Source organism: Denticeps clupeoides, chromosome 16 (assembly GCF_900700375.1).
Source record: "Denticeps clupeoides chromosome 16, fDenClu1.1, whole genome shotgun sequence".
Classification (NCBI taxonomy): Eukaryota; Metazoa; Chordata; class Actinopteri; order Clupeiformes; family Denticipitidae; genus Denticeps; species Denticeps clupeoides.
The window spans coordinates 9,078,339-9,102,480 of record NC_041722.1 but is presented as its reverse complement, the minus strand read 5'-3'; the positions used below and the strand labels follow the sequence as shown (position 1 = coordinate 9,102,480).

Below are 24,142 nucleotides of genomic sequence, written 5' to 3'. Positions count from 1 at the left end.
AACGACAGATATCGACATTGAAATGTAGCGGACATTAAGTAAAAGGTCCCACAGGGAATTTTTTTTATTAAAAAACAAATACATAAAACTTACTTAAGTAGAGCAGCGAACTACATTTATTTCGTCACCGCTCACCTCTGCTAATATAATCTAAACCCAGACAATAAAATGAGAAAATCCGACCAGCTCATGTGCGGCGGACTGAAAGATGTCCGTCGTCTGGCCGCTAGAGGGCGCACTCGTAACGCACTTTGATTTATTTATTGGCGTGGGTCCCTCGGGTTCTGTTCTGCTACTCCTGACACCACAGCGGTACTGTTTACTGCGACGGTAGAGGAAGAAAGTGAGCACGGAGTCCGAATGCAAGACGGTTCGTGGTGATCTTTTTTATATTTAGCCACAGATCAGGCTCCGTCTCCGTGTTCTGCGGACAGACACTGAAACACAAGAGAAAGAGGAAAACCAGACATTTTACAAAGGCTGGAATAGCCAGCAGAGCCTCCCTCCACTTTAATCGTGGATGGGTTGAATAAGGAAAAATTAAATGTATAATAATAACAAAACCAAACCCAAGAGAAAGTTAGTAAAAATCTTTATTTCCACTTTTAAAAAATATTTTATTCAGTTTATGTTCTTTCAGTAGCCCAGATGAACCCATTAATTGGGCTCAAATGGCTGTCTATCTTAATATTAAAGAATATCACCTTGCCTGTATAAAACCGCCATCAAATGAAGTGTGACGTCACAACCGGCAAGAAATTAATGGCCTTCGACGTGTCATTATTTTTCATGGTTATGTTTTTCACTGATATTCATAGATACCTTGTATAGCTGTGTGAATACAAATACAATTACTGTAGATCTATAATCTATGTGCTTATTTAAAAAAAAATTATAATATAGGGAGAAACGCTTAAAATTAACATGCAATGCCCAGTGGTGTTACTGTACTATATAACGTAAAGGGGTTTATATTGTTTAGTCCCCCCCCCCCATTTCATTCTTTTTTTTTATTGTTAATTACAGGCCTCTCTCGCCGCACGGACCTGTTTGGAGACCGCAGCGCTGGAGTTATGCCATCAGCCTAATGCGTTGTGACTGCTGCTGCCTCCCTCGACAAAGCCTTACAGCTGTCCGCCGATCAATGGATGTCAGAGAAATATGAAAACAGTCGTGACGAGGTGGGGGTCTTGTTCTCAAGGCGAGGTCCCGCCGTACACCCAGTTAGGTCTGGGGGAAGACTTCCCAGCAACTTTCCTCGCCGACTACTACAAGAAGTGGGGAACCACGCCACTCAGTTTCCAATTAATAATACGCCATAATTGATCTATGCACATAAAAATATGGGTCTGGCCTGAGCATTGAAGGCGCAGAGACCCTGAAGGGTCACCCTGAAATCCTGGTAACCTAAAAAATGAAGACAGGCCCGGATCTGCATGGCCCACGTGACACCCACGTCAATAATACATCATGCCACAGGTCTGCATTAATAGTAATAAAAAGAAGAAGAGAGAGAAGTCGCACACTATGCCTCACGCCACCACGGCGCTTGCAAAGCCCCATTTCAAGGCGACCCCATTATTGCACTTCCTCCGCGTTCACGAGTGGGGGCCTGTAAATACTCATCAATGCAATTATCCTCAAAATATTTACCGACACCGGGGAAAGCGGGGAAACGCGAGTCCATTTTCCAGACGGTTTGTCGCTTTTGTCGCCTGATTGGCCGCGTGGTGCGTGCGGCGAGTTTTACGTGTAGGCGCATCACTGCGATCCGCGCTGAGTTTGTCACATTAGGTGTCCCTCCTGCCCACGCTGCCCACGCCGCGCCGCGGGGCCCGACGACCCCGCCCAGCACGCCACGTCTCGTGGAAAGTTTATGGACGGTCCCCCGTCTTCCGCTCCGGTGCCACGGACGCGGAGACGTAAACGTGGCCGGGAGGGATATAAACACGCACACGCGCGATTCCATTACAGACTTTACGTAAAACTAACGCGGCGTTTTCCTGAAGGGTCGACGAACTCTCGTCTCTCGCGAGAGTTCCTCCTCGTCCACGCGGGTCGGGTGACCTGCAAGTGCGAACATAGGTGTTTTACTAAATTGTTATTTTTTTTATTTGCAAAATATGTTTTTCTAACCTCGAAACATGACATTATTTTCAATTTCAATTTGCGCGATTTAAGGGTTAACAGCATCGTGACATGGAACTAAATAACATTAGGTAGTGAGAAAATCGTTTTTTAGCTTTTTATTGTAAAATGGACTAAAACGATGTTTTAACTGTGAATTTCCCACTTGTGGGACTAATAACGCATCATCTTATCTTATCTTGTGTTATATTAGAACCAGTATGTGTGTTAGCTGCACAAAATGTATCATCCCGCGTCCTTCTCTCTCATTGGCTGTGGCGACCTGAGCAGATCTTTTGCATGCTACATATCTGGATGTTCCCACAGAGTGAATTTGAAATTGCCGACGTACCGCAGATTTTCTTTGCGATTTACGATTTTAGTGAAAGTGAAATGATTGTGGAACACTGCAGCACAGCACACGGTGACACAACGAAATTTGTCCTCTGCTTTTAACCATCACCCCTGGTGAGCAGTGGGCAGCCGTGACAGGCGCCCGGGGAGCAGTGTGTGGGGACGGTGCTTTGCTCAGTGGCACCTTGGCGGACCGGGATTCGAACCGGCAACCTTCTGATTACGGGGACGCTTCCTTAACCGTTAGGCCCCCAAGTGGTCGGAAGCTTCGAACTCAACAAAAAAAACATAAGCTGGACTTGAGTTACTGTCCTGAATTTAATACAACTGACAACATTGTCATTCGTAATGCATGCAAGTTAAAATATGTAGTTGTGAATAAAAATGTATACTGAGAGTATATAGTGTCCTGCTCGACAGCGACATCTGGTGGAATCCAGGCACTCACACTCACACACTCACACACACACACACACACACACACACACACACACACACATTTGCTAAATACATACATGTGATATTCTATTCAGTCCTTGGGTTTAAACAGGGACCCATTTTCCATTCCATTTTACCCAACAATTAACATTTACACGGCTGCTGGGGAGCTGGGTCTATGGGTCAGTGTTGACAATTAAAAGGCCCTTTTTGTTTAACTCTAATCTAGCATGGAACCTTTGTTAAACACAGTCCAGCATTAGCCTGATATCTCCAGCGAGGAAGTGGGTGGGTGAAGATAGGTATCGTTTTATGAATGACTTCAGCTCCCCCTCTTTCTCGCTGCCTCGCAGCGAGCACCTTCCTGTTTCTAAAGTGGCCTGCAGGGAGGGCAGCAGCACCTGGAGCACACACACACACACACACGCTAAATCACCAAAACAAGCGATTAGCACCGATACCGGCCCAGCTCAAATGTGTCCCTTTCAAGCATAGTGGGGTGCGTAGGAAGATAATTACACCTCCTTCTCGTGGACAGGGGGCCACGTTTCACGAGTCCATGGCGGGTGAGGCTCACCCATCAAATTAGTGTGAAACAGAGAGAGAGAGAGAGAGTTTTGGGATGCAGCATGATATTAATTGCAAAGGGGTTTAAGCACTTTTTACCATATATAGCTTGTATATTCCATTATATGTGTTCTGTTTGTTCTATGTGTTCAATACTGTCATGTTTTATAATAACACATTATGAATAATTCACAAATCAAGTTTAAAAATCATACTTTTCCACCTAAACCACGACACAGCGTACATACAAGAGGTTTGCACCATGTCGGCTAAATATATAACCCTAAACATTTTTGTTACATATATTTAAATACACTAGCCATCAAGCAATTTCGCGTTTCTCTTTAAACCCATGCACCAACTTTCATCTGTAGATGACACAGAGAAAGGGCTTGTTAGGATCGTTGGGGAGAATGCCCAGAGGCGCTCGTGGTGAAGGCCTGTCACGCTTCATTAGCATAGACCCCGCCCACCCGCTCCACACGCGAGGGCCGCAACGCAGCGTGGCTTTGCCCACCGTCACCGTAAACGTGATGGCGGAACTGCTTCACCTTCCCCGGTGCCCGCTTAACGCAACGGAAAAAACGCTTTTTGCTATTTGTTCAAGAGGCGTCTCAATAAATGAGACGTCCACCCATGCTGGTCAAAATAAATCATCCGAAAAAAGTTTATATCAAGATCTCGATCTACTGTCTTAAATGTCATTAAAAAGACTGGAAATTTTTAAATCTAATATTTAGAAGTTAAAAAATACAGTAGACTTAATACTGATTTTGATCCTGGTAACCCATAAACTATTAGGCGGATTTCTGCAATGTGGAGATGGGCCGGGATTAGCGGAACTGCCTATGAGAGTTCTAATCGTCTACCTGTTCTGTTTAATTCGATTAATTTTATTCAGGGCCTCTGGAATAGGCAGTATAGGCAAATGACAAATACGAAAGAAGGAAAAAGAAGTGTTTCTGATAACAGTTGGTATTAATGTGTCTTAATATGAAAAGAACAAGCCAACATGAAGTTACCTATTAACGTAGTAATTATAATGATACGTAAATTTCCTGTGAGTGAAATTAGGTGTCACCCAGGACGGTGTAAAAAGCAGGCGTCACCTAAAACCTTGCTTACTGCTCCAAATTTGTTAGGGTCGGCCCTGCTTTTATTAAACCTCAGTATTGGAAAAATAACATTTGCAGTGATGTAAAGATTTAGTGACTAGTCATTTATTTTAGTTTTGATTAACAAGCAAGTGCCATTTGATCGGATATTGCAAACTGACCTAAGTAATCGCAACTTGACCCCCCCCCCCCCCCCAACACACACACACACACACACACACACAAAATAAGGGCAGCCCTGAAATAAGAAACTGAAAACATTGCAGTCGCCCCCTAGTGGCTCGCTGCAGTACAGGTAATAGGAGCCTGGTAACATTGACAAAAGCTACAAATATAACAGTAAATTTGAAGGAAAATGAATATGTAAAATAATAATATATTACTTAAGATAAAATACAATTAATATTGTATTTTAGGAAAACATCTGGCCCTTGGACAAATGTAGTTGACGACCCTAATGCAGGATCTTAATTTTGATGAAAGTGGTCTTTAAAAGTCTTAAATTTGGCTTCCTTAAACCAAAACCCTGATATCAATATTTAGTTCTTCCTGATTTAGTCTGGATTTATTTGCATAAGCCCCGCCCATTATATTAAAAGGTGCGAGCGGCTTCGCTCAAATGCCAACAATACTACAATAAATACGGTGATGGTCATATTTCGTTTATGCGCCTTCATGTGATCTTTTTTTTTTTTTTTACCTCGGGGTGACTCGGGGTGTAACAGGAAGAAACACAAAACCTGGTGGATTCATGACCCAATGCGTGTCATAAAACAACGAATTATTAACGTTAATGGTGCAGCTTTTTAAAAATAAGAACGTGTGTGTTAAAAAAAAATGTGTAAATGAGTTATTAATTAGGCACAATTGCCTTTGCTCCGTCTCCGCGTGCGTTTTTACGCGCGTCCTGAACGGCGCAATACGTTCCCATTAAACGTTCTTAAAACCGCGGGGAGTGACGAGCTCTCATTTGTCGTGTCAGGGCGCCTGACAGCCTCGTTAGCTCCCGTTTCCCCCTGTCGGCTCGCTGCGCGCCACGGACACTGAGTCGCCTTCTCTCCTGGCGACCAAGTGACAAGCGCGCCGCGTCGCGATCAATCACGGAGGAGCGGCCCTGGCAGGCGTCAATCTCGGCTCTCCATGGCCGTCCCCGCGGTTCGAGGGTCGGGGGCCGAGGAGCCAGGAACCGGACTGCTTCGGTGGAAATGAGCACTTTTTAAACATATTTAGTACGCGCGGTTCGTCCATCTGAGAAGTTCCGAGATGCTCCGAAGCTCCCGTTTCCACGACACGCGTGAACTTTAGTGGGTTCAGACATCCTTATTTTGATTTATTTGAAAGTTTTTTTAACCATTTCAGTCATTTCTAAGCAAAACAAAATAAAATACATTTTACAATTTGCTTTAAGCGTTTTGGACATGACAGTTCTGACTCTTGTAAATAAAAGTGACGTATGTCATATATGAGGAAGTCCTGAACGGGCGTCCTGGTGGCGCTTTCTAGGTGTGGCGGCCGGCCGGGGGACCCCGTTATTATGCGGGAGAAGAGGATATTTCCGCTCGCTGCGCTTGCAAAACGCGATTGTGGATCGAAGTCAGCCTTGTCACGTCGAGCCAAAGTGAGTTTCTAACATCCAGGACGTGCCTGTCTACTCCGGACAAATTGCATCCAATCACCCCGAGGGAATTCGGCTAATGTCTCTGTCCAGGGCGCGGGGCGCGGGACGAGGGTGGGGTGGAAATAAATTAAAGAGAGAGAGAGAGAGAGAGAGAGGCTTATTAAACTTCCTCACAGCGCGGAGATGGAGATGAAGATGAGGGGGGAGCGCAGTCCCCACGTGTTGCTAAAAAAAAAAAAATCATCACCGAGACAAGATGCCAGATTCCCCGGATTACCCGGATTACCCGACACAATGACCATTGGTTGATATTTGAGGAATTGTGAAAAATGATCAAATGTAGTCAGCACAAGCATGTAACAATCGACATAAAATAATAAGATGCTCCGTCCATGTTTTATCAGGCCTTTGGATGTCTAGTTTAGTGTATTCTTCATGTAACTTCATGTATTAACTTCATGTATTAACATGTATTAAACCTGTCAGTCTTGTTTTTTTAAACTCCGCCCTTCTACCCGGTTCTTTTCTGGGTAATTTGAGTGTGAACATGGGGGGACAGGCCGAGTGTACCGTTAATTCCTCTCATTATCGCGACGTTCGTGTATCTATTACACAAATAAAGAAACGGAGTAATAATCTGATCTCCTCCTCTCTCTCTCTCTCTCTCTCTCTCTCTCAGGACGGACGTCTTCTTTCAAAACCAACCAGCAAACTGCAACTACAAGCTGCGCGAATGTAATTTTTTTTTTACAGCTTTTACGCGTTAATCTGTATTTTCCCGTTTTTCGCTCGATCTCTGTATACGACGCGTGATAATAAAACGGCTGCTGGATGATTTATGTTTGAGTGTAAATGTTCATGTTTGTGGAGGGGGCAGGTTTTTAGTGCGTTATCGCCGACCGCGTGAGGTGTGTGTGTGTGTGTGTGTGTGTGTGTGTGTGTGTGTGTGTGTGTGATTTTCCTTCACGCCCGGCCGCATCGGGAAGAGCGCGGCGTGGCGCGGCGTGGCGTGGAGGGAACCGCAGCACCTGGCCCGGACCGCCCCCCCCCCGGTCTCCCCGGTTTTTTTTATTGCGCGCGCGCGCGATAAGGGCGGTGGCGTGCCGTTTCCAGGCGCGCGCGCCGAGGGCCCTACCGGGTTGCGCGGCTGCGCGGCTCCTTAATGGACCGACCGCGGACCCCGCCAAGCCCGCTCCGCCACGGACACCCACTTCCTGAGAGAGGTCGCTGGACGCCTTGTGCAAACACACACACACACACACACACACACACGTTACCTTGATTCTATAGATGAACGGAAACGAGCAGGTGGGCAGCAAGAAGCTTCCGCGTTCAAACAATCCTCATTTTTTTAATAACTTTATTCACAATTGCGCGTCACGTGACGCGCGGGGCGTAATTACTCTGAAGTAGCTACTCGGCGCCGAGCAGCTCCTCACTTCAGATCGCCGCACGCCGGCCGGTGGACACCAGACAGGGAAGTTTGGGGGAGTCGGGGCGTCACCATGGCGACGGCGCCCCGCCCCGCATCCCACCTGGACGCAGGGTTTGGTTTTCTGCCTGGGTGGCTTTTTGTCAATAAGCGCGATCGATATCTTCCCCAGAAAGGTGGACCCCCCCCCCACCGGGCCCTCCATATAGAAATAAAGTTATAACAGCCGCTGAGACACCTTGCTGCGCGCTGATGGGTCAGCCGAGTCCAGCCCCCCCCCCCCTTCACGTAGAAAAAAAAACGTGACGTGGCCACGTCGCTCCGACCAATCAGTGCCAAGTTGAAGCTGATATTAAAGGAAAGTTAGTGGCGAGCTGGACGCTTTTTTTTTCTCCATCTCGGAGACGCACCCGGAGGTGACGGGACGTGGAGCTTTATTAATCACGGCCGCGCGGCTCTGGGATATTTAATCGGCAGGGCGCATCGGTAATAATAATAAGCAGGTATGTGAACCGTCATTCATCTCAGATAATAACTCGCCGTTTCATCCTCATCTTCTCCCACGCGGTCGTTCATGCGGCTCTGGTGGCTTTTCGTTAACGTCCCTGTTTCGGGACGTGTGGTGAAATCTGGCGGTGAAGCTGGTCGTTAATTAACACGCATGATCGTAGATTTACTCTGCGTCGTAGCGTTCAGATAAAATCGGCTTGGTTGGTTATGTTTTTTGTCGTAACGATTAAATCCCAAGGCCACCACGTTTGTTGCATTCAAAACTATTATTAATTTTATGTTATTATTATTATTACTACAATATTCTGATACAATAGGAGCAATTTCCTTAATAACAATCGTTAATTTAATCTTCACTCACACACACACACACACACACACACACACACACACACACACACACACACACGCTGTAAAGAATGCTCGTTTTTAAGGTGAGGTGCAGTGTGGGTCGGACCCTGGTGACCTGTAGCGCAGCGACCAGCCTACAGGTGTCGGGAGGCGACAGTGCGGTGTCGCCTTTTAAAAATATTCCAGGGATTTCTCCCGCCAGCGCCGCGACGCGCAGATTAACAGGGAATTCCAACAAACTACAGTGAAATTGTAGATGGACACACACACACACACACACACACACTGTATATCTTTTAATAAAGACACGAATAAATAAAATAATTAACAAAGCTGGAGATTTTTCTCCAACGCTGTCGACATTCGTGTGAAAGGGGGAGAAGATAAAAATGCAGCGCAAAAAAAAACAAAAAACATCTGAATTCGATTATATTCATATGAACTGTCGGACGGGAGGGACGGCGCTCCGAATAAAAAAAGGGGGTCGGGGGTGTTTTCGGGGCTGCCCTCTCCCGACTCCGGGAATGACGTCAGGCGCGCGCACCCCCTTCCCTCCCCGTATGATTTTTTTTTGTTGTTTAAAAGTTTTCCACAGGGCCCACAAAGCGCATTTCGGCCCGGGGCGGCATTAGCGGCCGCTAATCCCAGTCGGGCTAATTGGCGAAGCAGCCACCTCTAATCCCGGAGCCTTTCGCTTTTAAACGGAAAACTTTATTATTATTATTATTAATAATAATAATATTAACGTCGGGGCTTCTCTGAGCCTCATACCCTCTAGTACAGGATTTAACCTTCGTGCACGTATAAAAAGTGGATTTACACGCTTCCAAAGAAGACGAACGGAAGGAGTCATTTGATCAAACTTTTTATTTCTTTATTTTTTTTAATCGGAGAAGGAGATCAACAGAGGTTGGTTAACTTTTTTGTATTTTTTAAAATGTCCTCGCAATATTCTGTGATGACATTTCAAATGACGCGTATTAGCAGTCGGTAACACGATCGTGCAAATCCTTAAATTGTTTAAACTTGCATTAAAAACCACAGGTTTTACTCCGGCAGTGCATATTATTATCATTATTCATATGAATATTAATTATTGTTATTTTTGCTGCCTGGGGGGGGGGGGTAGAGAGCGTCCCGAGACCCCCGCCATCGTTCACGCCGCGTGGATGCGGTTCCGTTCATTTCCTCAACATTTACTCACACGCTCCTCCACCGAAGTCTCACACCGTCCTCGGTCCACATTAAAAAAAGAAACTGCACGTCCGACTCGAACGCATTTAATCGGTCGTTTGTGCCCTTCTCGGCCCATCCGGGTCCCCGGCTCTGGTGGCCCCTCCTCGGCGGCGTTTGTCTCCCTCTTTGTGCCGCGGCGGTGAGGAATGCCGCGCTTGTCGGGGGGCTCGCATTCACCGTTCCGGCCGGTTTATTGATGAGCTCTGACTTTTGGCCGCTTCCCCCCTCACACACACACACACACACACACACACGTCAAAGGAAGTCAAGTGCGCGCCGCCGCGTTCCAGCACACCCACCGAGCCCATCGCGCCCCTCTTTATTCCCGCCATAGTTCGCTGCCTTGCCTCCCTGTCTCAGAAGAGCCAGTGGAGCCGGCCGGGGTCCAGCACGTGGATCCCCATCCCCCCAAAACCCCAAATCTCTATCTATCTATCTATCTATCTATCTATCTATCTATCTATCTATCTATCTATCTATCTATCTATCTATCTATCTATCTATCTATCTATCTATCTATCTATCTATCTATCTATCTATCTATCTATCTATCTTTAAAGAAGGCGGTGGAGTAGTCGGTGTAAACACAGACACGTGCACGGCGGAGTTACACTAGAGGTCATTCGTGTGCGCGTCGAATGCACTGAGTCAACAAGTCACCGTGTAAAAATCCACAGCGGTCAGCAGGACCCCCTCTTACAAACAACAAGTGGCTGTGGCGCCCCCCACTCCTGCTCCGACGCCCGCTCGCGTCCCACGGAGAAAGTGACCCGGAGCGGGCAGGTCCGCGCGGCCCCCGTCCGTCTTCCAGGCCGAGTCTTTCCGTGGGAAGCTGGAGGAGCGTCCAATAGGCGGCCTCCATACAGCACAGGAACATGAAGCAATAGAGAGAGAGTGTGTGAGAGAGTGTGAGAGAGAGAGAGAGAGAGGGCGTCAGGAGAGGGAATGTGTGTGTGTGTGTTTGTGTTGCTGCATGTAAGCAGGAGCGTGAGAGTGTGTGTGCGTGTTGCACATTAAACCACAAAGATTGCACGTATGGACATTTTTCTGGTCCCCCCAAGGACACATTTTCATTGAAAATACAAATGTGAAAAAAGGTTTATATCTGGTCTAATTAAACATATATAACATAATCCTGATAAAATCTGTCTCACCAGTATGCATTAAATAACAGGGAAAACAGACAATGACTGTATGTCTGAATGTGTGTGTTGTGTGTGTATTATTGGATTGTGCTGGTCCCCACAAGGTTAAATGATTTCTGATGTTAGAAGTTGATTTACAGGCATTTCACTTGGTCCCCACAAACACACACATACGCCCAAGGTTGCGTGACCGCGCACGTGAATGTAAATCTGTGTGTGTGTGTGTGTGTGTGTGTGTAGGAGGAGGAGAGCCGCATTTGCATGTGTGTGCTGATTAGTGGCCCCATTTCCCGCGTTTGGCGCGGCGCGGCGTGGCGTGGCGTGGCGTGGGGAAGTGTGTTTTCTGGGCTGGGAGGTGGTGACAGGGGTCATGCGGCGCTAATGGGCCAGCGAGGACCGAGTCACACACACACACTCGCACCGTCACCGATCAGCAGAGGTGCTCCGCTCCTCCACTTCCTCCTCTTCCTCCCTCCCTCCCTCCCTCTCTCTCTCTCTCTCTCTCTCGCTCGCTCGCTCGCTCTCGGTCACTCCGCGACTCTGACATCTCCGCTCACTGTCAATCTCTGTCCCCGTCGCAGGGATCTCGCCGCGCCGCTGGGACTTTTACTCCAACTTCTGGCTTTTTAAAGAAGAAAGTACCGCGCAAGAGCGGCGTGCGAGAAAGAAGAGAAAGAGAGAGAGAGAAAGGAGAGAGAGAGAAAGAGAGGACGTCGACAGCGCAGGATGCCTCAGAAAGGTGAGGGCTGCTCTCTTCTGTTTCCAAAAAGTTGCTTTGCGCCGCGTTGGGAACCAATCAAGCGTGCAGCATCCAAAAAATAATAAATATTACAATACGAAAATATTATAATTATATTATTATTATTATTTTTTTTTTTTCTGTGTTATATTATACAGTTGCCAGTAGCAGTAAACAAGTATCAGATATCAGCGTCGTGAAGGGTAAAAAATAAGCATGAATAAAATGTAAAACGAGGTGCTGAAGTTACGCGGCTGTGTAAGGCGTGTGTATGTGCGGTGTGTTTTACTCCGCCGGGCCGAGTCCATCGCGACGATTCGGCCTCTAAACTCTTTTCTAAACTCGAAATGCTAAAATTGCACATAAATCGTAAAACTTTCTCCCGCGGCCGCTGCCGATAGATTTTAAACAAATAAACTGAATTATTCAAACTTATTTATATTTATAATAAAATATATATGTAAAAGTACATTTTATTACTTCAGGGAAATAGTTAGGATAATTTTGTTAATTAATAATAATAATAATAAAAATAAAAGCAGCTCCTGTAGGGCCTGTACGGAAAGCCAGCAGCTATTTTGCCGCGAGCGCGGCGGTAAATGAGGATGAGGAGGAGGAGGAGGAGGATGATGATCGCATGTAAATGCCTTTGTGCAGGTACAGATGCGTGTCTGCATGAGAATGTCGCTGCTGTGGGATGTTTAATTAACGCCATTGTGTCGCGGGATTAGCGGCAGATTACAGATTAGCGCGACGTTCAGAAACGACAACAACATCGGCGGCGGCCGAACGGAAGCAGCGTGGAGGCCCGAGGAATTAGTGAAATAACCACACTTCACTGACGCCCACGGAGCTGCGAACTTCTCCTCGGGAGTGGCGTGGAAAACCCACTCTCGCGCAGATGACGTGATTATTGATCAGCCGGAGAGTTGTGATAATAAAACGAAGCAACTCTGCGTGGACGGGAGCTCGGCGTGCGTGACCCCGCGTTTCTATTCTGGGGAAAAAGGGGAGAAAATGAAAACTGCCCCCCCCAGCCCACCCCACCCAGTCCCACCACCACGTTTAAAGCGACGTCGTTCAATGGAGCCTTTATTGCGATTGTCTCGTCGCTCTCTGGCCCGACGCAGCGCCCTACTGGGCTCTTCAATCTCGCTCTTTTTTTATTTTTACGGCCCCCGGCGGGCCGCACCAGCTACACAGTCACCCCCCCCCCCCCCCCCCCCCCCCCCGGTATTTATAACGCGACATTACTTCTCCATTCCCCCCGTACGGCGGGGGCAGTGCTGGGTGCTGGGCGCTGGGTGCTGGGTGCTGGGGGCCATTTCGTAATTCCGGAGTGGTTGCTTCGGTCGGGGGGGCCGAAGTTTGCTCGCATTGTCCGCCGCGTTACCACCCACTCTCCCACTCCCACTTTTCGGGGCGCCGCGGCGTCACTGTACAAATTCCGGTCCAAAAGGGAAAAAAAAGTTTTTAAAACAGTCACGGCGACGACGCTTTTCGTCACTCCGACATAATCAAAACTAAAAAAATGTTTCATATGTAAAAAAATTCAAATAGGTTTCGCAGTAAAGGCGCAGGACCGAGAGGATTAAATTTGTACAGGTCTCGACTTGAACCGCAACACGCAAATCATGGCTGTTCTGCCGCAGATGGAGTCAGGAGAAGTTAGATGATCATCCTCCTCCTCATCATCATAAATAATAATAATAAAGAAAAGAGAGTAAAAAGTGGAGTTCATCCTGAAGAGGATGCTACTAACGCGCTTTCTGCTTTGTCCTAGGAAGCATTAAGTAGTCAGCAGCAGATGAGGGCCTAACACTCACCTCTGTTTACAGGCAAGTCGACTAGACAGGAAAATTATATCAAACAAATATAAATCTATATTTATATATATATACATACAGCAAGGCACTCGCTTACAAAAAAAAATGAACAAACGAAGAAATAAAGTAAGAATAAAAAAAAAAAATTAAAATCTCAGGCTGAAAAGCAGCTGCATCGACTCTCAGAGACAGTTTGCCTGCCTGCTAATAATCTGCTGGCTGTGTTTGTGGATTATGATTTCCAGAATACCATAACCAGGCCACGTGGGAGTCCGGAGTGGCGTCCATGATGCAGAACAGTAAGTACATCTTTATAATAAATATTACCTATAAAGTGAACAGGAGATTTCTAACGCGTGAAATTTTTTTCCTAGAAATTATTGAATTTTAATGCACACACACACACACACACACACACACAAAAATACTAATCTTTGTCAGTTTCGGGGAACGTGCGAATTTATGTATATTAAAAAACGAATATATTTACAGCGAGGGGGGGACGGGGCGAGACCCCGGGCCGCGTTACGAGGAGGGCCGCGTCCAAATTGACGACATATGTTGTCCCATTAGCCGACGAGCAATAAAATCCACGTCGCGTAATGATCGCCACGGGGCAGGATCCGGCGCGCGCGCACCTTTGGGAATTCCGCGCTGGGAATTCCTTTTAACCCCCCTCCCCCCCGCCCCACCTTCACTCGCACCGGACTCCGTTCGTTCGCCGGTCCCGATATGGATCCACGTAATCCCGGAATCAGGGGAGATTACGGGATTGTGGATTTAAATGTAGATTATTTTCACTCCGCGACCGTGGAGGGTTTCTCGTTTCCGAGATTTAACACACCTCCCCGGTCCCTGTACGAAGCAGCAGGTGACGACACGGGCGACATTCCGACGGTATGAAATGACGACTTTTAATTAATCGTGAACCCGGACATTCGGAGCGCAGATTACGGGAATAAAACGTCGGTGGCGAGGGAGGTGGGGGTGGGAGGTGCTGCGCATTATCTTTATGATAATGAAGCGGGCGAGATGATGCCGCGGTTGTTTTAATGACGGCGGGGTGCAGCAGGGGTCACGGCGATGACGTCACGCCGCAACATTGTGGAACGCGAATTGTGGAAAACACAGTTGTTTGCGCACTAACCTGTGCAGCATGTTGCAATGGAAACGAGCACGAATACGTGGAAGTGGGGAAGGGAGACGCCCCCCCCCCCACCCCCAACACATTTTAATATAATTTAAACCCACGTTACTGTGTGTTTTTTCTAATTGTCCAATGTTGCCAAGTGACTGATCTCAACTGGGCTGTGAATGTGTGTGTGAGTGTGTGTGTGGGGGGGGGGGCGTTGTTGCCAAATACAACAAGGATGGGGGGGGGGCACTCCGTGTCAGTTTTAATATGTTCACTTTCACGCGCGCTCACGCGCTCGTGGGCGCGCATCGCCCGTGGCCGCCTTTAAAAAAGAAGCGCCGCCGGAAGGCTGGGGGGGTGGTGGTGAGAAGGGGTTGGGGTGGGGTTCTGGGCCGGGGACCCTGTTTTTTTTTTTTTTTATATATATATATCTGAGCGCTCTCCAAATGCGGACAGAAAGGGTCGTTTTTATCATGCTACCATTTGTCGTGACGACGCGGCGCTCAGAGAGCGGACCAGTGTCACAAAGTGACATGCCTGCCACAAGTGCTCCAACTGATCTTTTCAATTAGCCTTCCGTGCATGATCCGAGGTGACTTCCGCCCATTTCCAGAAATTAAGCTCAAACCTTGACGTGCGGCCAGCTTTATTTTAAAGACAAATGTCAGGGAGGCTCATCATATTATTTTTTTCCCCTCCTCTCCCCCTCTTCTATATTTGGAGCTTATTTATTGCTAAGGAGCCCGCGCTCCCGGAGCCAAACTAACCGCGGCCGTCGGTGGGAACGGGACTCCGGGGAGGCTCCTCTGCTGCGCGCTTCGCCGTTTGGACCGCGCCGCCGGATCCGATCGCTTTACCGCTGCTTCATTTTTTTTTTCGTTTTTCAATTTTTCATTTTTCTCAAAGAAATAAGGTACCGAATTCCTCATTTAATTAACGGGATCGTCCGAAATTCCCAGACGTCGTTGTTCCTCCTGGGAAAAGTGGATATGGGTGGTGGGAGTAGGATTCGGATCGCGGTGCTCTTTTTAACAATATCTCCTGTAATCATTTCTATCAGTTTCTATCGTTTCTGTCCGGGTTTTTGGGGGCGGAAACGCAATCGATTACGCGCGCGTTGATTTCAGTGGGTGAACTTGGACTTGTGTGCCGTGTACATTTTACAGCTTTACTGAAATTCACGGGAGCTTGCGACTTCTATCTCTCAAGGTGTACTGTACCTCTGAAAAAAAAGGAATCTTTAATTATAAATCACCCCCGTTTGCATTTTCCCTTTAGTTAATTTCCGGCTTATATGATGATAATATTAACGATAATAATATTGATGGTGCTTTGTCGCATGTTCTGTAATGGTGGCGTGGCTGTGTGCCCGCAGGTCACAGCGGGGTGAACCAGCTCGGCGGCGTGTTCGTTAACGGCAGACCGTTACCGGACTCCACCAGACAGAAGATCGTCGAGCTCGCGCACAGCGGCGCGCGGCCGTGCGACATCTCCAGGATCCTGCAGGTGAATATTCGAGCCGCTCCCGCTTGCCTGGTCCGACACGTTTAGTTGGTATATATCTGTTCACAAGCCGCAGTGCATTGTGGGCCACCTAAACGGCCGTTTTCACGTCAGCTGCTAATGAACTATATGTGACATGCCATTAAAATAATAACACATGAAGGCATATAGCAAGAGTGACAGGACATTACGCATGCCATTACGCAAATTACGCATTGCGCACAGTCATTTACGGGGACAATATTTTTCATATGTGTGTGACGTCAGTAATGAGCTTATTAAAATAACGTTATGGGCATATGCGCATCTTTATGGTAACTTTATTAAAACTAGGACACTCAAGGGAAAGCAAAATTAATCAGGACACTCAATACGCTGAATTAGACTAGGGTATTTTCTGTGTTATAGACCCATGCTGATGCAAAAGTCCAAGTGCTGGACAGTGATGGGGTAAGCTTATCATTGTTTGACGCATACTTCTCCATCTCACAGTTGTCTTAAATCATGGGACTTGTGCGCGTTGTCTCTGTGCAGGTGTCCAACGGGTGCGTGAGCAAGATCCTGGGCAGATACTACGAGACCGGCTCCATCAGACCGCGCGCGATCGGCGGCAGCAAGCCGAGGGTGGCGACGCCCGAAGTGGTCGGCAAAATCGCGCAGTACAAGCGGGAGTGTCCCTCCATCTTCGCCTGGGAGATCCGCGACAGGTTACTGTCGGAAGGCGTGTGCACCAACGACAATATACCCAGCGTAAGCGCAATTCCACGAAGCCTTTTCTTTTTTATTTAAATCACTTTCGATGTAATTCATGTGGCGTTGAACCCGCGTTCAGGTGTCGTCGATAAACAGAGTCCTTCGCAACCTGGCTAGCGAAAAGCAACAGATGGGCGCAGATGGCATGTACGACAAGCTGAGGATGCTCAACGGGCAGACGGGCACGTGGGGGACCCGCCCGGGGTGGTACCCAGGAACCTCGGTCCCCGGGCAGCCGAACCAAGGTGGGTGCGAGTTCAGACTAAAGGACCCACGTGTTGACGATATGATTATTTTAGCAGACGTACAGGTCGGTTGGTGCGTATTGTTGTGTAGTCCGTGGGCGCGGTCACGTGGCCGTGTCGGGACCGGACCGGGCTCTGTGTACCGGCAGGTGGGCCTGCACCGAGTCATGGGCGCTTAATTACATGACGTTAACGACTCCGTAATTATAAAGGTCATGTGATCGCCCATCCGCACACGGCGCAATAATCCCGGACGAGCGCGCAGGGATTATTTTAAATCCGGTAATTCTAAAAAAAAAAAAAAAAAAAAAAAAAAAAAAGTCCTAAATTAAACCCTATTTGCAGATCCATATAAAACCACTGCAAATAAACCCGTAAATACAGAAAGACTTGTATAGAATGAAGCTGGAATGAAGCAATGCGTGCATTTTATTGACCAAATAAGAGCCAAAGGTCGTTTGACGCCCCCCGCTACTCTGAGTGGAGGGTCTCCTGTCGCTCCTTGATTAATGGCGGCGCAGTTTAGAGGTTAACACACTGAACCCCCGAGATCTGTTGACTGGATCCTCGTGTTTTACAAAGGCGACCCCCCCCCCCCCTACTTTTTTTTTTTTTTTTTTTTTTGTCGCTCCTCTCAATTGTTGTCCACTCGAGAACTCGGGCCCACGAGAAGATGGGGCAGCTCGCCTCCTTGCAGGTTTAATGGTTCACCCTCATCCTGACTCCATTGTGCGCCCTGAAAAGCGCCCCTTTCTATTCAAGTGGTGCTGGTCACTTCAATGGCAGTGGGGTACGGCTGTTCCAACGGGGAGGAGAGGGCTAAAGAAAAGCCGAGTGCTTTTAACTTACATAAAAAATGAGGTAAAAGTGCAGCCGTTTGTTATCTAATGATGATGTAATTAGTCGTGTGTTCCTTTAAAAAGACAAGGTGAAGTTTTTTTTTTATTTTCGGAGGAGGGGTGCGTGACTGAAATCCCCCCCGTGTCTGTCCGCAGACGGCTGTCAGCAGCAGGACGGTGCGGGAGAAAACACAAACTCCATCAGCTCGAACGGCGAGGACTCGGACGAGGCCCAGATGCGGCTTCAGCTGAAGAGGAAGCTGCAGAGGAACCGGACCTCCTTCACACAGGAGCAGATAGAGGCGCTGGAAAAAGGCAAGGCCTTACGCTTGTGATTTACAGAATTAAAAAAGAAAAGAAAAAAAACGCAGACATTAAAATTTCCGGCAAGTCATAATTTATCTGATCTCTGCTGCAGAATTTGAAAGAACACACTACCCAGATGTCTTTGCGAGGGAAAGACTGGCCGCCAAAATCGATCTGCCTGAAGCAAGAATACAGGTGAGGGGACACGCTGAAGCCTCCAAAAAAAATAAAAAATGGACGCTAGGATCAGTACATGATAAAGCCTTCGGTTTGCCAGAATGCCAACGCCCTTCTCCACCTCCACAGGTGTGGTTTTCAAACAGAAGAGCAAAGTGGAGGCGAGAGGAGAAGCTCAGAAACCAGCGCAGACAAGCCAGTAACCCCTCCAGCCACATCCCCATCAGCAGCAGCTTCAGCACCAGCGTCTACCAGGCCATTCCCCAGCCCACCACGCCCGGTACGGATCTGCTCGTCTAAACACACTCATCTGCGTTCACACACACATATATAATATATTTATATATAACAACATTATTTACAAAAAAAAACCATTAGAAACACTTAATAATAAGTGTAACTGACTGGTTGTGGAAGTGTAGTGCTACAATATACACTGTAAGTTTATTTATGAGTTTCATCAAAATACCCCCATTGCCTTTATCACAGCAGGATCACACATTCACTGCATCCTTTCCAGCTACTTTTTGGAAATAACTTTCCAAACCCGCCCAGCACTGTTTCAAGCACACAGAATGAATGTCAAACACACATCTGATCTGTTCTAGTTGAACGGAAAAACAACAAAAATTATATTGTGTGTGTGTGTGTGTGTGTGTGTGTGTGTGTGTGTGTGTGTGTGTATATATATATATATATATATATATATATATTGCAGACAGTTACATCTATTTCCTTGTAATACAAAAATGTCCATTGGTGGGTCCAGATTTCTGCAGCCTGTGTATGTACACAACTTTAATGTAAGAGTGTTTTATTTTGTATTTGCATCTCTTTTTTTCCCCCAGTGTCCTTCACATCAGGGTCCATGTTGGGCAGACCAGACACCGCACTTACAAACACATACAGTGGGCTGCCACCCATGCCAAGCTTCACGATGGCCAACAACCTGCCTATGCAAGTAGGTTGTCCAGGAAAATACTCTAATCCTTGTGTGTGTTTGTGTGATTCTGTGAGTGTTAAGTCCTGAATCCAAACTATAAACAAGTAAAAACGGAACAGAACAGAGACCTACGTCACACTTAATAAGTGCATCACCAAGCCCGTGTTTAAAGAAATTCGTGTTTTTTTTTTTAAATTAGATTTCTGTATATGATATTTTGTATAAGGTGGCATGGCAGAGATTTTAAATATCCAGCAGCTAATCCACATATTCTCTCTTTATAGCCCAGCCAGACTTCCTCATATTCCTGCATGCTGCCCACGAGTCCGTCTGTGAATGGGCGGAGCTACGACACATACACACCCCCCCACATGCAGGCACACATGAACAGCCAATCAATGGCCACCTCTGGCGCCACCTCAACAGGTAGGCAGAGTTCTCCTCGTGTACCTGCTTGGTGATGTTGGTGTGAAATCACTTCTCTGCCACCGCATAAACCCGTAACCCGGGGAACCGTGTCCTCGCTCATGTGTCGTTCCCGCTGGAACCATGTGCACACATTAAAATTCATATAAATCCTTTTTTTTTTTTCATTACCTTTTATTTCGTGTTTTGGCTAAATTCTCTTCACTGTTCATTAACACTTTTGTTTTCATCTCATCTCACATTTGTGGATGATGGAATCATCGATGATTGAATTAGTCTAAAAGAACGTCAGTGTCTGGAGTGTCTACATGCCAGAACCCCTAGCTGTTCTTAAAAAGGAAGTCACTGATGGTATTCCCTCTCTCTCCCTCTCTCCCTCTCTCTGCAGGACTCATCTCCCCCGGAGTTTCTGTCCCTGTCCAAGTTCCCGGCAGCGAGCCTGACATGTCTCAGTACTGGTCAAGACTACAGTAAGGAGAAGAGCTACTTCAGCCTCTGATCTCACCACCAGGGGACCACGCCCTCTCGCTCGCTCTCTCTCTCCAGCAGTATTTTATACCCACACCCACGCGCGAGCTGGGACTTGGAGAAGACCTGTGTGTTTGTTTCATCGTTTCGTTTGTTTTTCTTTTGATGACTTTTGGGACAAGAAAACTTGAAGAACACGACAGTGAAACAAAAAGACACACGGAGGACGTAGACCAACGTTTATGGAGCAAAACAAACAAACAAAAAAAAACACCCTTTCTGCTGTGTTTGTATATTTGTATTTGTACATTTAAAGTGGTCACGACGGACGGGACGGCTGGAGACCCTGCCGGCCTCTCACCAGTTTGCGATGGTGAATCGGGCCGATTCTCTGGTGACTCTGTTAATAAGCTTATATCAAAAGCCTCGACCAGACGTTGCACAGGTACATATCGCTCCAGCGCAGGGCTGGGGCCGGGAGGGGGGCTATTTATCTGTCATCCGAACACTTTCCCTTTCTCCGGAAGGCCGCTGGATGAAATCCGGCCTAATTTCAACCGACCCACATCGACTTTTTTCTAATGCATTGGAATCAGTTGTGCGGAATCATGGTATTATGACATGATATCACTTCAACGCGGGGGGCTAGCGGGGCATTACTATCGGGGTCGAGCTAAAGAGCAAAACTGCTGTTGGGTAGATGGGGTTCAGGTCATAATCTAGATGACGAGCAATAAGTACTGGAAGGACTTGCTGGTGGTGGTGGGGGTGGGAGGAGACAGCGTGTTCTGATTGATAGGCTGTTTCGTCGATATAATCCATTTGTTCATGTCCGGTTGTAAGTATTTGTCTTCCCTAGAAATCTCCCCAAAATGATTTCTACAATAAAAGTTACTATCATTTGTATTACCCCCAGAAGATTCTATAAATGTTTTTTTATTTTATTTTATTTCCCCCAAACTTTCATACATCATAATAGTAATAATAATTAAAAAATAATAATTAAAAAAAATCTTTCTTTAGGTCAGGTACAAGTCTTTTAGTAATAGTTGTATTATAGTGTCCTACTGTCAAATAATTTTTTTGTGCGGTTAGAAATATTTAAATCCCATAATTATTCTTAAAGAGTTTTAAACATAAGTGTTTGGCAGGTGTTTACAAGTACATATCAGAATTAACCATTGTTGATTGTAAAAAGAAAAACAGACCAAAGCCTTTGTATTTCATCTTATACACCATTTTTTAAATATTTGTCTTGTGTTGCAGAATTTTGTAAACATTTGTTTTTTGTTTGTTTATTTTTTTTTCTTTTTGCATTCTATTACAATGGCTTCAATTATGTTTGACTGCAGACTAATCAAGCAGTCATTTATTTATGATTTTAATCATTTTTTTAAACATACAAAAAAATACGTCTATCATGCTTTGAGTTCTGCATTTTGATGTTTACCTAGGGCATGGACACACAAAGGTTCTGCGTCAGAGCCACACGTTTGAGATGAAAGGTCTACAGTCTCAAATATTTCAATTTAATTTTATTTAAAACTGAGCTTTCTAAATGTATTTTGTGAAAAATATAAAAAGGCATTTTGTACAGTACACTAAATGTGTTGGTGGAAGCTTTCTCTGTACATTATATTTAAAAAAAAAAAAAAGATCAGTCAGTACAAACTTACAAACTTACTATTATTATATAGCTGAAAGTCCTATACGATTGCAATGTGATGTAGGTCAGTGTAAAATTCACACTTTATAACGACACTAACTCTCTGTAGACAAAGACCGCCAGCAACTCGACACAACAGGACCTCCACAAAAACACAACACAATGGAAAGGCCAAACCATTCAACAGTGCAGGTCGTTGTTTTGGTGAAGTTACGGTGGGATTTTTTAAATAAAGAGGAGCGGGCGAGGGGGGTGGTGGTGGTGGTGGAATAATGCAGCCGGTGCCCTGGGCGAGCAGAGGGAGCGATTATGTGGCAGAATGAGTTATTTTGCTTCACTTGCTGTCTCAGCGGGGGGGAGGAGGAGGACAGGAGAAAGGGGAGGTCCGGGCCTGAGCCGGGTCAGGTATGGGCTCATGTTCGTTGTTGCTGCGTACACCATGCGACGAAGGTTTACACCACGTCACCATTATGTGTGGGCTTGAGCGGCGCCGAGATGCGAAATCCCCAAGAGCTTGTTATTCTTTCGGTTCCAACATCATCAGCAGGCAAATATTCCAGTAAGAATTTGAAAAGTAAACAGGGTTCTTGGTGGGGCCTGAAGGGAGGACAAACAGGATTTTTACTCTGCTGCAGAAAACTATGGGAAACCCCACAGGCCCTAATTTAATGTGGGTGCTGGTTCGAACTAGAAAAAAAAAGTTCATACATATGTACAGGGGCAACATAACTTATTTGATTAATCTTGGATGATGATTATAATTAAATCGTAAATTATGTTAATGCAGCCAATCCAACAGAAGGCTGACCTGAATAAGTCAACACTCATACACGCTCAGTTCTGACCTCTGACCTCTGACAAACGTTTTCCTAAATATTCTTCATCTGCTCCAGCATGGCTTTTTAAGAAACCCCCAGGATAACAGATGTGATTGAAACTAGATCATGTACAACAGGATGCTGATTTTCTTTAAAGTAATAATTTTTAAAAATGGAATGAAATGACAACGGTTGCTGAGCGGCAGCAGCATATGCGCAGGAATAAATCATTTGGCCATGATAAACAGACATTGTCAGTCCAATGATTTGCTGACCTACGCATTCAGCCCCTCTGGAAATGCTAGGCAGTAGGAAAAGATGTTCTTAGCTACTCAATGGGCACTGACACTAAAGACTTGGACCTGATACGTGGCAGCGGGCAAATCTTTTCTCACATTCACACAATCCGTTCTTCAGAACAGAACTATGCTGCGGGCTGCTCTCAACGCTGCAGTGCAGACATCTCAGCATTATACACAGATTCCCACTTCCCCACCATAACTACAGCACCTCCCTCTACAGCTTCAGCTGGAAAAGGCGAGGGGTCTCATGCTAGCATTGAAGGACCCACCCAGAATTTGGTGAACTTTGTGGTTGGTGAAATTTCAGGAATCAAGCACGGTGTACCAGGTGTATAAACATGCAGGGTCCTCGTGCATGTTCTTGCAACAAGCTCTGTAAATAATACATGGATGCCTTTTTACATTTTGAAATGCAGTGTTCCTGATGTCGTCTTTCATTTCTCTCTCTCACACAAACACAGACAAATTAACGAACATTTGAGCAACCAATAAAACTGGTGTGGCAGCTTTCTTGCATTATTACAAGCAAGCTTCTTGTGTTTGTGTGTAGACCAGAATTTTCCTCATAAAAAAACAACAGGAACAATGAAAAGAAAACACAAATACTGTTTCTGCTTTTGCAATATTCCTTTAAAAACATTATATTTATGAAAAAATGATACATATTAAATAAATGAGCAAACCGTTGGTTGGGGTTGTACATCAGAGTGAGTTGAAACACCAGAATTCAGAAGGAGATTTCTAGGGCAACAGAGGGAAGAAAAAAAAAACTTTGAATCCACCAAGGCAACACTCTCTCCCTCTCCCTCTCTCTCTCTCTCGCCAGCCTCCATACACAGAGCAGTAGCTGGCGGTGCGGTGGAGGTGAGATGTCGGCACAGGGCGAGTGGCCGTTCGAAGCGAGGGGGCTCTCATTAGAATGTCATGAAAATGGCGAGGTGGGGGAGGGGCAAGGGAGAGAAAGGTCTAGAAGTCCAGGTGCTTGTTGCCAGTGGCGATAGAACCACAGCCCGCTGCCAGGTCCACTTTACTCACACGACTCACTGTGTCTGACAGGTCTGGAGGCAAATGCAGTCTCTGTAGGGGAGGAAGAGTAAGAGAGA

General features: G+C 46.3%; 2 protein-coding genes across 6 annotated transcripts in view; one reads left to right on the top strand and one right to left on the bottom strand.

The window, feature by feature from the left end:
- Positions 1-8,042: 8,042 nt before the first annotated feature.
- On the top strand, positions 8,043-21,852 carry pax6b (paired box 6b). 4 transcript variants are annotated; one of them, XM_028956378.1, is made up of 14 exons: positions 8,043-8,154; positions 11,475-11,632; positions 13,416-13,470; positions 13,704-13,757; positions 15,969-16,099; positions 16,505-16,546; positions 16,631-16,846; positions 16,929-17,094; positions 18,090-18,248; positions 18,352-18,434; positions 18,546-18,696; positions 19,265-19,377; positions 19,644-19,785; positions 20,174-21,852. In XM_028956378.1, the coding sequence occupies exons 4-14, from the start codon at positions 13,745-13,747 to the stop codon at positions 20,257-20,259; spliced, it is 1,302 nt and encodes a 433-aa protein (XP_028812211.1). In that variant the 5' UTR covers positions 8,043-8,154; positions 11,475-11,632; positions 13,416-13,470; positions 13,704-13,744; the 3' UTR covers positions 20,260-21,852. The 4 variants fall into 4 exon arrangements, with proteins under 4 accessions (XP_028812211.1, XP_028812208.1, XP_028812210.1 ...); XM_028956375.1 differs by lacking the exon at positions 13,416-13,470; XM_028956376.1 differs by lacking the exons at positions 8,043-8,154; positions 13,416-13,470 and adding an exon at positions 9,200-9,421.
- Positions 21,853-23,647: 1,795 nt separating this feature from the next.
- The window catches only part of elp4 (elongator acetyltransferase complex subunit 4), a 45,670-nt gene continuing 45,175 nt past the window's right edge, over positions 23,648-24,142 (bottom strand). The window contains exon 10 of one of the 2 annotated variants that reach the window (XM_028956784.1): positions 23,648-24,116. In XM_028956784.1, coding sequence (XP_028812617.1) covers positions 24,006-24,116 — 111 coding nt within the window. In that variant the 3' untranslated portion in view covers positions 23,648-24,005. The remainder of the gene's footprint in view (positions 24,117-24,142) is intronic. The other variant, XR_003742748.1, reaches the window with a different exon arrangement.

Excerpts from the sequence above, each read along its gene's own strand:
- pax6b (XM_028956375.1), top strand. Across the intron at positions 16,547-16,630 it reads AAGTGCTGGACAGTGATGGG|GTGTCCAACGGGTGCGTGAG; the intron begins GTAAGCTTATCA and ends GTCTCTGTGCAG. Across the intron at positions 18,249-18,351 it reads GATAGAGGCGCTGGAAAAAG|AATTTGAAAGAACACACTAC; the intron begins GCAAGGCCTTAC and ends TCTCTGCTGCAG.